The sequence below is a fragment of the Danio rerio genome, chromosome 22 (assembly GCF_052040795.2).
Source record: "Danio rerio strain M-AB ecotype USA chromosome 22, GRCz13ab, whole genome shotgun sequence".
NCBI classification, from domain to species: Eukaryota; Metazoa; Chordata; class Actinopteri; order Cypriniformes; family Danionidae; genus Danio; species Danio rerio.
Window position 1 is genome coordinate 21,551,614 of NC_141042.1, and position 16,798 is coordinate 21,568,411.

At 41.2% G+C, this 16,798-nt stretch overlaps 1 protein-coding gene and 1 long non-coding RNA gene across 2 annotated transcripts in view; one reads left to right on the forward strand and one right to left on the reverse strand.

Annotated features, from left to right (window-relative positions):
• The window catches only part of LOC141380320 (uncharacterized), a 371,569-nt gene that overhangs the window by 150,995 nt on the left and 203,776 nt on the right, over positions 1-16,798 (forward strand). The gene's annotated exons all lie outside the window — the stretch shown is intronic.
• The window catches only part of ssbp4 (single stranded DNA binding protein 4), a 91,838-nt gene that overhangs the window by 16,841 nt on the left and 58,199 nt on the right, over positions 1-16,798 (reverse strand). The window contains exon 5 of the mRNA NM_001202512.3: positions 2,884-2,973. Coding sequence (NP_001189441.1) covers positions 2,884-2,973 — 90 coding nt within the window. The remainder of the gene's footprint in view (positions 1-2,883; positions 2,974-16,798) is intronic.

Consider the following 16,798-nt stretch of genomic DNA (forward strand, 5'->3'; position numbering starts at 1 on the left):
ACACTTCCGAAATATTAGCAGGCAGCAGGGTTTTATGTTCCTCTGTGTCGAGTTTCTTCACAGGTGTTTTTTTTTTTTTCCTAAACCCTACCTTAATGGACACGTAGCTATAACTCGCTTATTTTAGAGGCGGGAACCGGCGGACGTGCAACGATTCACAGTGAGTCGGTTGAAAATCGATTAAAATATGTGACGTTTCTAACCAGTATGAATGTTGAATGAATCGCGTTACATGTTTTGAACAGAGGGGGCGCTGTTTACAGGCGCAAACTCGCTTTACTTGCACATCAGCGGCAAGCAAGATGTGGGGCGGCAGCAGTGATTTGCGCCAGACAAACACAATCTGTGTGGAAATACTGCAAAAAGACATTTACTTACACTGACAGAATAACGAATGAAGCAGCACAGTGAAAAACTACTATAAAAGACATCTATACGCAAAAAGCTAATAATAGGCCAAAGCACGCTAACCAGAGGATCGGCAGCTCCGCTTGCTCTGACGAGTGCTAAGGTACAGAGATCACACGGTGCATTAGTGTTTTCATTTGAAAGTGTGAAGATGTTTTTCAGACTGAAAGAGAAAGGTGTGCTGTTACAGAACCAGGTATTAGATTGTTCCTTTTTTACCCTCTCTTTTTCAATTTAGCTCATGCATATTTTAATAATTGTCTTATTATACAGTATCATATATCATAATCAGTTTTTTATGCCAGTGGAGCTAAGGGCTTATTGACCACCTCTGTACACACTGCTTTCTGGTTTAGGATAGGCTTTTCTCTCCACACCAGCCATCTCAGTCCAAAGTGAAAGAGTTTTTTTCAGCAGGGAACAAAGCCAGAAAACATAGATATTCTGATATTTCTTTTAAAAAAAATTTAAGATCCCAGCACAATCAAAGTTTAAGTTCTTCATTAATTTGTATTGTTCATTTTTGATTTGGAATTTGTTTTAAATTTGTAATGTAGCTGCACAGTCAAAGTTTTAGTTTGTTTATATCAAAGAGTCTTCTTTAGTTTGTATTATTCACTTTTTTATTTGGATTGTGTTTTAAAATTACAATTTAGTTGTTGTAGAAAATATTATATTTTGTAAAAAAAAAAAAAATGTTCCCCCTAAATTTGTCTCAAATAATTTTGTTAAAAAATCGTGACTAAATCGTGAGATTAGTATCGTCAATCATGACGTAAACACAAAACAAAAGTTTCCATCTAGAGTACCTTTCATGGGGCTCGACACTTGTAAACACTCGCTCCGTCGGGCTCGCGGCTCTCAGCACCGCCCATACTCGTCACAGCTACCAATCTGACCAATCACAGAGCTTGCGCTACTTGTCATTGCGATGTGTTTACATTTTTCAAGAGGTACGCGTCAGCATAGTCATCACCCACGGCGAGGACTATGCGACCATGCAAAGGCTGCACCCGACCATACGCTTGTGCTTAATGCAGAAGTATAAAGCAGCCTTAAGCCCTGTCTGTGAAACAAGGCATTAATGTTGTAGACATTCTATAAGACGTGCTATCTATTATTCTATCTGATGAGATATTTATACACCTTATCAGGTATCTCTAACCCTGTTAACCACCTGAACCAGCTAAACAAGGTGTTAGAAAAGTGTTGGATCTGACGTCTGCAGGATGTTAGCTCTGATAAAGCATCAGGCATTGCAGATATAGCATGCTGTGGAGTAAAATCGAACAACATGCAAAGCATCTGGTAGAGTAGATAAAAGATCAGACCGAGCAGCAGATAAGAAGATCCAATATGTCAATACATGAAAATTAGATGCGATTGAAAAGCATATATACATTCAATCATCTATCGACTTGCTGGATCCTCTTATCTGAACTTCCATCTACTCTACCAGATGCTTTGTATGTTGTTTGATTTTAAAGTCACTGTATTAGATTTTATCTAAAGAATCTTATTGTATATACTCCACAGCATGCACTGCCTGATGCTTCATCTAATCTTAAATTCTATAAATCCACTAATTCAGATCGGCTGATCTGATTTTTCTTGCTATACACTCTCTATCATATACTCCGTCTGATCAGATTTTTTCATTGACTAGTATAAAACGGATGTCCAAACTCGGTCCTGGAGGGCCGGTGTCCTGCATTATTTTGTTCCAACCCCAATTAAACACACCTGAACCAGCTGATCAAGCTCTTTCTATGTATACTAGATAACATACAGGGAGGTGTGTTGAAGGAAGTTGGAGCTAAACTAAGCTGGACACTGGCTCTCCAGGACAGTTTCTACATCCCTGGTATAACATATTCTTTAAGTGGACACAAGTTGGACACATGATGAAAAAAAATGCTTGGTTTACAATTTTTACCATGTTTTAAGGTAGTGCGTGTTTATTTAAAAAGGTAACTAGCGTTTGTTCTACTATAAATAGTGCAATAAATATCACCAAGGCGTAGGAACTCCCACAGGCACCTTGACTTTGGGAACCATGCCCCTAAGCATTCCCCCAATTCCCAGCCCTGCATTTAAATACAGAGATATGTTGTTAGATATGTGTTGCCAAAGCGCTACAACCAAACTTGCGTGTTTTTACCCATTTTGGCCTTGGGGATTAAACTGTCGAGGCATTCATACTGATCTCAGATCAGGGGCCACAACTCTCTGTTTGTGTCAGTGTGAGTTGCTACTGTACTGAACTACAAATTTAGACACATAAAATGGAAATGAATGGAAATACGGAAAGGGAGAGATAGCAGGAAAGAAACATCTGGATGGGGATTAGAAGAACTAAAGGGGGTTAGAGAAAGGAGGGGTGGGATGAGGGACAGAAAAATGGTAAAAGCTTAGCGCACAGGGTTAAAGCAAGAGGTTGAATAGGAAGATGGGGGAGGAGAGAGTAGCTCTTACTTGAAAGAAACCGGGAGGCATGGGTCCACCTGGCATGCCATCGTTGGGTGGCATGTTGCCCATCACAGGACTGGGAGCTGCTGCCGCACTCTGAAACAGAAAAAAAACACACACAAATAATGAACACAAAAACACTCATTTCCACCTATAACAATAACAATTCCCTAAAATGTAGAAGGTAGAATCTCTCATCAAGCATGTGAGTCCCTCTCAACACCCCAGACAAAGCCAAACTCAGCCATGTCTTTCCCATGATGGTAAAGAAGGGGTAGACAGGGATTACACATGACCCAGCGCCCCCTCCTCCAACCTGTAATCAGATCCCTGGCTCTCATCTGAGAGGAGGAGGGTAAACCGCCTCAGTGCCGCTGACCTTAATAGCCCAGACACTCACTGCTGACCCTGAGAGGGCAAAGGGCACCGTTCCATGCACCAACATACACAGGAACATGAGTCTCTGTGTCTTTAGCGCTCACACATATGTAGTAGCAAATGCGCATATATTCCAGATCGCATAAATCTCAGAAACGCCAACAGGACAGACAGCTCCACCTGTAGGTTCACAGACAAATATGAGCAACATTTGTTTGGGGCCTCATCCCAGCATCCAGACCAACTGTTTCCATTTTTTTTGTAAATGCGTTCAGTGACTTGGGGTTCCTTTATTGGTTCTCAAATATCTCAAAATGAACACGAGGTAAAAATAAAAATATGGAGGGGGGCATTCACACCAAGAAATACAAGCATTAAAATATTACATTAGTGTCAATGCCAACAGAGTTGAGGAACTATGCTGTCAATTTTGAATTCAAAAATCCAGAAGCGAGTTAGTATTTTAGCAGTTATGGTTCCCTCGTCCCATGTATGCCTCGTCGGCATGTATGTTTACAATAGGGATTCATACCGGGAGCGGGAACGCGAGCAGCGCTTCAGCGACAAGCAGGAGCGATGCGAGAGGCGCGAGGGTGTGTTTTCTGCGCACATGCGTAAAATTGTATTTGCTTACATTGCTTTCACAAGCTTTGGTTTGGTTGCACAGAGGATAACATCTTTGTATAACATAAAAGTCTTTAAAACCGTCTTTATTATAATGAAAAAAAAATTCACAGGGATAATTGTTCTGCGTGAGAAAATGGATGTGTGGCGTAAGAGCGTAAGAATGCGTGAGATTGGCAGCCCTGTATATGTCAGTCGCATAGTGTGCATTCGGCTGCCACTGGAAATGAGTTATTGCAGTTTAAAATTTAAAAATGACAATTATTTCTGTTTCAAAAACACCCTGGTGGCGTTATGTGTTAGTTTGACAACAGATTTATGTGCTTTAGAAAGCTTCATAAAATAAAATAAAAGCCACTATCCAACACTATTACAAAGCATGGTAGAGCAGGATAACATTTAAAACTACTCCGACTGTGTTCGTCTGACAGAAAAAAAGTCATATACACTGAGGATTGCTTGAGGGTGAGTAAATGATGGGGTAATTTTCATTTTTGCATGAACTACTCCTTTAATATAGCTTCAGTATTGACAGCTACTACATGCTTTAAGTTATGAAAAATAATGACATGAGCTTAAATTCAAATTCATCCATTTGACTAACAGGAACTAACAGGTTTGGAACTAAATGGAGATGAATAACTGACAAGAGTTTTCATTCTCAGATAAATTATCCCTTTAAGACATTGTCACAAACGTGACAAATCTACCACAGAAACCCGCAGATTTACATGTAATCTATATACAAGGACGCACTTTCTCATAAACGAGGGAAGAAGAGGGGCCTGAGGCTGGCGCTGGGCAGATAACAGGTGAGGTACGGTCAGGCGGCGTGTTTGCATGCAGTGGAGGGATTGGCGAGTGTGTTTGGTTAAGAAGAAGGAGGGGCCATGTGACAGATCGGGCCGGTGAGATTTTGTTTACACAGTGGCTGGTGTAGGTTTTACCAGCACAATGGCTCTGGCTCTATTAGCAAGGCACATGAACGAGTGAAATGAAGAGTGGATATGCTTTGATTAACGCACAAAGAAGAATGACCACCGGCCCATCAGTGGGAACAGGAGTCATTGGTAGCTCTCACACAAACACACACACATCCATACATACAGTGCGACTCTGCTGCACTCAGGTAGAGCGGCAGAGGGCCCAATCGGCTTGTTGCCATGACAACTCAGACCTTGGCTCTCCCGCTCTCTGGTGCCCATTAAAACCCTCAGGCCGTCAATCACTCGCCCGGCCAGGGAGCGAAAGAGAGGGAGCGCAAGAGAAACCGAGAGAGGAGAATGAAGATAGAGTTTAAAGGAGCCTGTGGCTTTTGATAGGCCTGGCTGTTTGCTACTGCTATCTCTCTCCTTTTCCAGCACATAAACAGACACATTCCAGTTCCTGTTAACTCTTCGCATGCCCTGCTTTGCATAATCATTTTGTTCTCTTTGCTCAAAGCTCGATCGTTCCAATGGTTTTATCCCTATAAAGTCCAGTAACATTTAGCATTGTTAGATAATTTTCACTGCTAGAATGCAGTCATTTCAACAGGATTCTAATGAGCCAGAACATTTACAACATAGGTTTTGGTTACATGGCTTTGCTGCACTGACCAACAGAAATACAAGTTTTGCTCTTTTTTTTCTACACCTATAGAAACAGGATTAAGAGATTTTACTGACATAATAGCTATTTTTACTAAATGCGTATGACCCTATTATCTACTAAAGTGGATTCATTCACAATTAAAACACTGACTCTCACAATTTTGAATAGTCAATAATAAAAGTGAATAAAACTAATTTTTTATTTAGTTAAACGAATGATTCAATTACTCACTCATGAAAACATCAATTCATTACAAAACCTGCATTTTTGAAATATTCAATTACTCACTCTTATAGACATTGTTCTATTATTAATCTATAAATATTTGTTTAAACGTCTCATGTAGAAATGCAATGACAGAAACACATTTTAACTGTTACTTGTCACCATGTTCTTGCGTAAGTTGATACAATTTTCATTCAACGCAGGGCTCGAAATTACCCATTTTTCTTGGTAGCACTGGTGCTCCCAACTTTAAAAATTTAGTCGCACCCACCAATTATGAGCACCATTACTAAGCGTTTTATATTAACAGATTTATTGCAAACAAACCCAAAAAATGCTCGCACCGGCTTGACATGCATGAAACTTTGTTATCCATAACCGTGCTGTTCTCATGAGTGGTGTCTGATATTGCACAGATGCTATTGACATATAACTTATTATTTGCATGCGTCTTCTTAATAGCAATAATGGTCTTTACTTAAGCAGCAATATTAGTTTCATTGTAGTGAATGCAAGCCCTTTTGCGATGGTACACACAGTAGCTATGTTTCCATCCACCCATTTTTATGTGCATTTTGGATATGCGCATAAAAAAAGAACGGTTGATGGAAATGCCAAGATGCACATAAATTTTGAAAATGTGTAGGACATAACTGAGTAGGAAACACTTTTACTGAACAGATTCCAGTATGCGCATTAAAAAAGGTCATATGATTTTGTTATAAGAGATCATGTGATGGTTAAAATGTGTGTTAATGGATAAACCAGCAGGCTGAGCACACTGTAAAACATCTGAAATGTTGTTTTGGTCATTCTAAAACACCTCAATCATTTCAGTATTAGTGTTTTATATTATTAATTAACTCCACAATTGTAAAGAGTGTATGTGCTCTGCGTCTGAAGCCTTCAAACACCTTCACTGCGTGTCATGATTGCTTTCTGAGGCACAATTGATTTACTAAATGAAGAAAAGATTCACGCAGCTTTTCCTACCGCAGCAAATTTAGTTTTTACTGTTGATATTTAGTGCCAGTTATTCAGGAAGTGACGATTTTGTTCGATTTGACTAGTTGAATGGAAACACTGCTTTATTCGTATGTCTGGTATGCATTAATCTAGATTTGCACATTTAGGTTATTCGCATTTTTGGATGGAAACAGCTATGGTTACATTTTACATATAAATGCCACTTGCATGGCTGACAGCATCTTGACACTTAAATGAACCATTAAACAGAACCTCTGACGCTTTTATATTGTGTAGATGTGGCAAACGCTGTTACTTGCCACCTCTGTCCCACAGACTTTACAGTGAATGCTTTGGTCATTTTCATAGGACTTTAAGCCAATCTTCCACTCTTCGAAAAGTATAAAGGGTGGATTGACGTTCACCACATGATCACTAATCAGTTGTGCCATTATTTGTAACTTCAGGTGGTTTCTAAAACCAAATCTGTCCGTGTTGTTTTTATTCTCTCATCTTACGCGCTTTACATTTTTGTGGCAGTCGCTCCCTATTATCTGAAGGCAGAAGGCATCTTCTGAGTAATTAACAGCTGATATTAACCAATCCATTCGCGTTCAGTTCTAGAGCAGTGGGCCAATCAGAAGAACTTGATGGTGGGGGCAAGCAATGTGGGATTTGTTTACTACAGCAACTTAACCAAATTTCAGGGACATAAGCAAGTTAACCAAATTTCGGGAGCATATGCGACCAAAACAGCCACAATTTTGAGCCCTGCAACGCAATGAATTCCTTTTCCAAAGTGTTTATATCTGAATTACCAACTTGTGAAACTGAAACCATTTTCTAACTGCACATAAAGACTCTCTAGGTGTAAGTGGTGACTTGAATTTAAATTAAATGTTCAACGTGATCCTACTTGTCAAATGACAACCATATCATTGACATTTAGGAATTGGTTGTATTAAAAAAGAAAGCAAACTGATCAAAGCCTCAGCAATTAATGTACTTAATAAATTATTAACACACCATGAATAATATCGGTGGCCTGTATGTTGACCAAGCATCCCTTGGACATACACAGTCCAAACCCTCTCAAGTAATTAGCCACTGCGGTTTTAATTATCAGTATCAATTGTGAAGCTCGGCTGGGCAGCAGACAGTGGAGGGAAAGGCTTAATCTGGGCATCGATCAGGAGCAGGGATCCAGGATGAGGAATGGATCCTACCTTATCTGTGCCCAGACAAGAAGGGTAACCCAGATCACCGGCCAACAACAACATGCACCAGTACTCTGGTAACAAACTCAGCACATGAGCGATATAATGATACAGTAGGAAGAACATGACTGATTAGTAACAATTTGATTATTTGATTGGCTAGATGTTGAATAGAGAACTGAAGAGGGCTTATAACGTCTATGATCCTGTGAGGATAGCAATTTCCTCCTTGAGTATCACCAGACTATTTATTGCACTGTGTTTACTAAATACATCATTAGCCACTAATGCCGAGATCCACGAGTTTGCGTCTGTGGACAGCAATTGAATATCGCCAACAACCTCTGACAGAGAGCGCCTTGAGAAACTCAGGCCCCGTTTACACTAGTGCGTTTTAGTTTTAAAACGGCGTTGTAGAATGAAAACGATCCGCGTCCACACTCGCGTTTTACCCAGCGTTTCTGAACAGCTCTCCTTCCACACCAAAACGCTGAAAACGCACATCACGTGACCACACACACACTCTCGGGCATGCGCTCCAGCATTTTTACCCAGATGAGAGCTCTGCTTGTCGGACTGCTCATCAAGCATCTCCCGCTGGATCTAATCTCACTATATTTGCTAAACGTGATATTTCATTCATGTTGTTGTCTTTATCTAACGACATAGGCCAATTCCCTGACTTTGGTCATTGGAATCTATTAAGTTACTTGTTCACGGGTAACATGTTTTGGTTAAGCGCAAAGATAAGTTAATTATTAATCCAGGTACATTGACTGATCGCTTGCCTTTATTTCCTACAATGTATAAACTTATTGTATGTTATACTTTTATAATTATCGATTATTAAAACTGTTATTCAGCAAAAGAGAGGGTGTGTTTCGTATTTTTACTGAAATTGAAAGGAGGCCGTTGTTATCGGCTCCGTTTTGTTATAAATATCCACACAGTGAAGATGACGCTCATGCAGCACGACGCCTCAACATTTCTGCTGTCTGTTAAGTTGCTAATATTAAAAAGAAAATAGGCAGTTCCTTAAATCATGTTTACATTTTATTGTTGAGAAAGTGAAACAACGTAGCCAAGGTGATGTGAATGAAGTTATAAAGTACACTGTTCCCTTTGAAGATTTACCCGTGTCCTCGGTATGTTTTCCATATCAAACTGAGAAGGGGGAGACTGCAGCCTTGATCAAACTTGCGAAGTCTTAACTTACAAGAAGAGGATGCGAGACTGAACTGTGTGTGTTAGGCTACTTAATATTGAGGAAAAGCCCCAATCAGAGAGGCGAATGTCTGCAGCCCCGCCTCCGTTTTCAGATGTCTCCGTCTTTCCCCATCCACACTGAGACGGAGCAGCAGCGTTTTAGAATGAAAACGGCCTCTCCAGCGTTTTCAAAAAGCTCCGTTTTCGGCGCTCGAGAACTCCAGCGTAGTGTGGACGGATGGCGTAACCGTAGCAAAACTTATGCGTTTTCAAACTAAAACGCACTAGTGTAAACGGGGCCTCAGTGGCTCCTCTGGCAGCCATGGATGCGACAACCCCCTCCAACTCTCTCCTGTTGGCCTCCTAACCATCCCCATATCATAACTGGCCTCATCACTCTGTCTCCTCTCCACTAATCAGCTGGTTTGTGATGTGCGGTCTGGCGCAATATGACTGCCGTTGCGTCATCCAGGTGAACGTAAATTTGGTAAGCAAATTTGGAAAGATAATTTTGTACCAGATTGGTTGTGTTTATTATTTTTATATTAATTGGTATCATGCTATGGGTTTCTTTTTGGGGGTAAAATACAGTGTAAAGTGATCTAATTATTAGGAATCCAGGACCTTTCCAATAAAATAGGATTAGGGTGCTAAATATGCATAGTGGTGGGGTTGCAAAAGACCCAAAATTGAGAACCGCTGCCCTACAACACCCTAACTGTGTGTTCACACCGAAGGCGGCAAATAGCCAGAAGTCAATCATTTTCTTTGGACGCCGGTGGTGATAAGCAGCAAGGAGCAGCACGTCTTCGCCGATTTGGGCGTCGAGAAGAGTTGAAATCAAGTCAACTTTATGGTAACAAGCTATGACGTAATTCTGTGACAAGCTGTCAGAATGTAGAAATCCACCGCTTCAGGAATCCAGAAAACCCAGTTTTGTGAACTTTGGTTCCAACCAAAGTTGTTCCCAAAGGTGTTTTCTTACTGGGACATAAATAAAAATAGTTACCGGCTAGTTACCGATGTGCAATAATGTTCTTTATATTTTTATTAAGTAAGGATCTCACGGTAACTATAATGACAATACAAAACAGTATTGCAGATTTAGAATATTTCAGACAATCAGAATTATTAGCTAAGTGGAATAAAGCCACACCACACGCAACAACTTGATCTTCCATAGTTAAATGAATTTGATGAAAGAGGCGCAACACTTTCACACTAATAATAATTAATAATAATAATTTCTTACATTTACATAGCGCTTTTCTGGGCAATCAAAGCGCTTTACACAATGGGGGGATCTCCTCATCCACCACCAGTGTGCAGCATCCACTTGGATGACGCGACGGCAGCCATTTTGCGCCAGACCGCACACCACACACCAGCTGATTGGTGGAGAGGAGACAGTGGTGAAACCACTTCAAGCAGCAACCTAGCTTTCCCATTTGGTCTCCCATCCAGGTACTGACCGGGCGCAGCCCTGCTTAGCTTCAGTGGGCGACCATATTAGAGTTGCAGAGAGCTAGCTGCCGGCTAGAAAGCACGTTTTTCTATGAAGCAATGAAAGCGGTTTGTTGATATGCTGCAACGGCCCCTTTAAATGCGAGATCAATGTAGCAAATTTTGAGTCATTGCTGCCGGAGCTGTGAAGGTAAACAGCCTTGTCGTCAGGTGGTCATAGCGAACATTGGCACTTTTGTGGCCTTCAGTGCGAACGCACAGTAAGGAAGTGACTTGTTTTTTACTTTTTAAAATAAATCATACACATGCTCACCAATTTTGCTATGATATCAATTTGACTAGACAATAATCCAAATATGTGATTTTTTTTTATTACACACTCTAAATAAACATTGAAGATATCGTCAATCTTCCCACTTGCATTTTAACACTCGTTGCCTCCTCCACACTTTCTCCCTACATACCCCATTTCCAATAATTCTGTCAGTGAAGTTGACTCCATAAAGATTAGCCAGTGAGGACTGGCAGCCATAATCAGCCGTGCTGGCTGACAGATGTGCCTTTTAATCAATGGGGCACTGGGACGGCAATCTACACTGCGTAACATAGGGAAGCCACTATGACGAGGGGTCTCTCTCTCTGTCGCTCCCTCACTTTCCCTCCCATGGCGTCAACAGCTGTTGTATCAATCAGGTGAATTAATTACCAGTAAACAAATCTGCTGAGGAAACCCCTTATGTACACCCCCACCCTGCAAATACACACACTTGTGCACACACACACACACACACACACACACACACATACTGTATTCCCAGAACCCCCTAGCATTCTCAATCTCAGTGGCCCACAATTATGCTTGCTCAAGGGCCTAATCATAAGCCATGTATGGAGACAAGCGTGTTAATGTGTGGACAGGTGGAAAGTTTCCCGCCTAGAACAGCTTCTGAAATGCTGAGGTTGCATTTTAATTGCGAAACAGAAAAACAGACAGTGATGACGGCTATTTGTAGCCATTTTTCCGTTACTTACGTTGTGATTACACTACCACACTAAAGTTCCTACCATACTTAATAACACTGAGCTTAATAACTAATGTGGCCTTGATTTTTTTACTAGGAAGTTATTTAAAAAGTTTGAAAATTCTAATAAAAAAATTGCTTCATATTTATGTCTCAAATAGAGGAAACTTTATTTGAATGAAGTGCATTAGCTGAATGTTGTACATTAGCCGCTTAAACTCTGTAGAAAATAACATTGTACAATCAGCATTCACAAACAAACCTTAATTATGATTAACACTGACAAGCCAAATAACTGATCCGCCTCCAACTCTGAAAGTCAGGGCTCAAAGAAAATCCCTCCAATAATTCCCAAACTGCAGGGCGGTTCTATGACTCTGACAAGATCTGTTCAGCAAAAATACTTATCGAGCTTGAAAGATCAAATTTAATGGGTTCTCTCTAAAAAAATTAAAAATTACATAAAACATCAGTGTAAAAGCTTACATGCAGAATGCTAATGCAAACAGGATTAGTTTAAACAGACAAAAAACAGTAATATGGTACTGATACATGCCTAGCTTCTGGGCCTGACCTTGTTTGGCCCAGTGAGATATTCTACTATGGCCACGAACAGTGCTGATAAACACTTCTGCGCATGTGTATGGTCCGGCGCAGCCTTCGCATGATAGTCTAGCCTTTGCCGTGACTGATGCACGCCAACACTGATGCACACCTCTCAAGAAACGTAAATACACATCGCAACGACAAGCTCTGTGATTAGTCGGCTTGGTACGGTTGACGAGAGAGGTCAGTGCTAAGAATGAGTGTTTACAAGTGTTGAGTTCTATGAAGGAGCTTCAGATGGAAACTTTTGTTTTGTGTTTACCTTTATGATTAAAGTTGTTGCATGTCCGCCAGTTCCTGCCTCTAAATGAGCAAGTGTTAGCTACTTTTAGCTACCTGTGAAGAAACACGACACAGAGGAACACAAAAACCTTCTGCCAGGTAGCGTTTCGGAAGTGTTATTGGAGAGCAACACTAACAGTGCGCAGAAGTATAAATGCACAGCTACACGCAAGGCAGGTGCCATGGGTCACGCAGGTCACTCGACACAGAAGTATAAATTTGCCTTTATAGCTTCAAATGAAAAATCACATGAACAACCATTTAAAGTAAAAAAAAAAAAAAAAAAAACTAAGATCTTGCCACCTCTGGATGGTATTTTAACCAAAAAGCTCAATATACTTTGAGGAAATGAAGCCCAAATAGGCCAGTGAGCAATTTACATTTAACTTTAGTTAATAGTGTTAAAAATATCATTGACTTAATCAGAAAGTACACTAAAAGATAGATGGGTGTTTGGGCGAAGCAGTTCATTAAACCAAAGTACCCAATCCTCATCCACTTTTAATACCATTTCCAACACAAATGGGTTATAGGATATAAACAGGCAAGTTATCAGGCAGGTGTACAAAATTCACTTTAAAAATTTCAAATTACTTGACAGACATATAAAGGATATATTTTCTATAGGTAACATCTTTAACTTTCAATATCACAAGTTACTTCTATGTCAACTTGAGCCCAATTCACAGAGCTAAACACCAATAGATGAGACGGAGGAAAACAGCTCATTCTAAGTGCAGACACACAATGTCTAAAAGCAAAGGACTGATAAAGGCAAGAGGCAGGAGGTTTAGACGTGACGTAGGAAGGATGTAATGCCAGTGTTGCCATCCGAGTTCTAATGTGAAACATGTAAGCTGCTCATATTACAATCCATACATTGCTAGAATGGTTGGCGGGAAGGGCGTACCCACTGGGACCATTGATGTTGCCTGCTAAAAAGGGGAGTTTCCCATCTCTCCCTCCTTTTTTCTCTCTCTGCTTTTCTTTCTTTTCAAGTACGCCCTCAACGCAGGCAGAAATCATTTCTCTTTGGAAAGAGTCTCTGGAGCTCCCGCTACGGGGTTAAGGAGCTTAGCGTACTATAGTTAACATTCACATAGTCCGAAAACTGGGAAAGAGTTGGAAACCTAGCAAGCTGCTGGTACCCAAGAGGATCTGGAAGCATGAGGAAAAAGAGAGGACCACGTCCTGCCAGACAGGGGCTTGGAAAAGGGAAAACACAAACAGCATTCCTTAGACAATGCAGGGTTTGTAACGCTGGACTTCTGTGCTTGAAGCACCAAAAAAAAAAAAAAAAAACTGGACAATCAATAAAGAAAAACTCTGGGCAGGTTGAATTCCTGGTTGAAAATGACAGGAACTAACTATGCAGAATTAAGTCATGGTTGCAGAAATAATCTAGTTAGCAAGGACATCAAGTCTACGCAAATAAAAGGCAGACATAACACATTAGGTGTCCAAACAAGTTTCTATGTACTTCAAACTTCAGACTGGTTAAAGTGGCTTTGGGTTCCCTCGCATGTCCAAATCCACAATCCCTTTATGCAGATTGTGAGTGAAACCACTGAAACGGAGTCGGCCAACTTGTAACTGGCTGTGGCCAAAAGTGGTCAGCCCACCCAGTGGTCAAATCTCTCTTCCATCTACAACAATTCAAGCCCTTCCACAAAAACTAAATTAAACTGTCAATAAACGTTGTATCAATGCTAACCTCACAAATCAGTTCTTTTAAGGCAGAGGTGTCCAAACTCAGTTCTGAAGGGCCGATGTCCAGCATATTTAAGTTCCAGGCCCAAGTACAGGCCCAAACACACCTGAACCAGCTAAGCTCTTTCTAGGTATACTAGAAATTCCAGGGAGGAGTGTTGAAGTTGGAGCTAAACTATGCAGGACACCGGCCCTCCCGGACCGAGTTTGGACACCCCTGTCTTAAGGAATACAATGCAGCTGAAGACTTCAAAAATAAAACCGACAGTAACTGAAGAGGCATTCAGTAGCACATTGTTTTTCTCCAAACAGAAGCATGCGACCATGTGCATGTCATGCTAACCTGTGCTAGCATTCCCATCAATAAATAAACAGTCTGACAGAAATATCTCTCCCCAGTCTCATGCCCCAGCACATGCCAGGCCAGCTTCTACTTTTTCCTTGAAGAACTAAACAATATTATGTTTGTGTCTTTTAGCTCAGGAAAACAAAAGTCATTCTCAATTTGAGTAGATCCACTGAATGAAGGGCACTTCAGGCACAGTCATGTGCACTACATTTCAACCAGATTCTCAAGGTTCAGGATACACCGACAACATGCATTCAATCATCGCATTATCTCAACTAATGGGCATCTACAGATTAATCATCCCTATATTTGCAGATAATTTCTACCTGGAAAGCACTTTTGCTTCCACTCTACCACCTCACAGCCGGCATCCAGGCTCCAGCTGACCACAATGCATTGCAAATCAAACTATATCTTTACAGGAAGGGAACAAGAAAGCCTTGACACTGCGTCGAGTCAATAGATTTAGATGATTGTGATAATTTCTGTCAAAGGAACTTCAACACTAGGATCAGCCAAGAAACAATCAAATCAGTTGGAGCCCATTTTAATTCCATTAGGAATTATGGATGGAATGCAACATTGCATGTGTTGTAATGTGATTAGAGTGACACTGGAAACCAAATATTTGTCGTTAAAGTGTTCAGCACTGCAAGGTGAAAAATGATGTGGGTTTAATTCTGATCTAAAACACTAAAAGGACACTTAGACCCTGAGGACACCAAGAGGACATGTGTCCAGCAAACTCCCAGCACACAGTCTGTCTCTCGCTCTAATCTCAGTCTTGATACAGCATTCTGTCTCTTTCACATTCTCTGTCTTTATGCTAATTCTACATGTGAACACGAGCAAACCGTAAAGTCCCAGGGGGGAAAAATGGGGTTGTCTGATTCCACACCCTCCCTTCTCTCTTCTCTGTCTTTCTGTCTCTCTCTCGCCACCCCCTCCCACAATAGAGTCTGGGTGTCAGGCAGCTCACTGAAGCCGTTGTCATGGTGACAGGTCCTGTCTGTGTTCCGTCCCTCAGGCATCTCGGATCCAGAGAAGGCTGTATTTTTGAGAGGTAGAACGAGAGTCAAACAAGGATGGAGAGAGGAGAAACCAATATGCATCTGCAAAATTGATCTACGCAAATGAATTTAGGTAATTTTGTAAGGAAAGATAAAGGGTGTAAAAGGACGTGATAAGCCAGAAGGGGGGGGGGGGCAGCATTGCCTTCTATTGATCAGTCAATTGTCATTGGATGGGTCACCAAGAGGGCAGGGTGGCATGAACTGGGTGATCAACAGAACACCCTCCCATATCTAGCAAACAGAGTAGGCATCTCACACTCCTATTCCTGGCACCCGACGCCCTCCACCTGACCTTTCAGACACCCTCCACCGGTCCACTCCAATCCATCTGCCCCAGCATCCCGCCCTATCCCAATGAAGAACTGTATGCGGATCCCCTTCGCATTCACTCTGTATCATATAACAAGCCTAAAACATTGTGCACCTGGTGCTTGCTAAAATAAGGTCTCCTGCAGGGACCATGTTAAGAAGGTTGTTGGCCTCTCTAAAAAGATGTCAACAAGACAGAAAACATGAAGTTAAAGCAATCAAAGCCAACACAAGATGCAAGACAAAGCAAATACTGGACAGCCCACCATGTCCTGCAGTTTCTTTTCTTCATCCTTGTTCCTGGGACTTGGCTTTAAAATGCTTGGCTCAAGACTTGCACTTTTTTCCTCCAAGTTGCACGTTCTTGAAAAGTGAGATGTTACCACTAGCAGAGCCATCTGGCTTCTTGACCATAGCTCTGAATGACCATAAAACCTCCAAATTCATGGAACTAAGGAGTCTGCACTGCAACACTTAGGAAAACTAATAACTGTAAACCTGTCATTTGAAATCAAATATAGCACATAGACAGTTCACACATAAGGAGCCTCTCATGCTAAATAAATGCTAAGCTGCTGGAAACCTCCGCTTCATATACTCGAGATGTGCACCCAACTGCATCTATAGGTGCAGTAGCATAAAGTCTTGTTTCTTACTTATTACAGCTCTTGACTTCCCCCCGTAGGGCCATCCAGCATGTTAATTGCAAGGCAAACAATTCGAGAGCCTACATTAACCTCCAGAAGTCTCCCATGAGTGGAGGTTAGTTAAGCCCTTTTCAAAAACCTTAACGCTACCGGACAAGTACCGGTTTGAAGCTAATCCCGTTGGAGGAGGGACCCCTTCCCTCCAAATTTGCACAGCAGGGGAGAGCTGATGAAAGTACCAGTGATATGA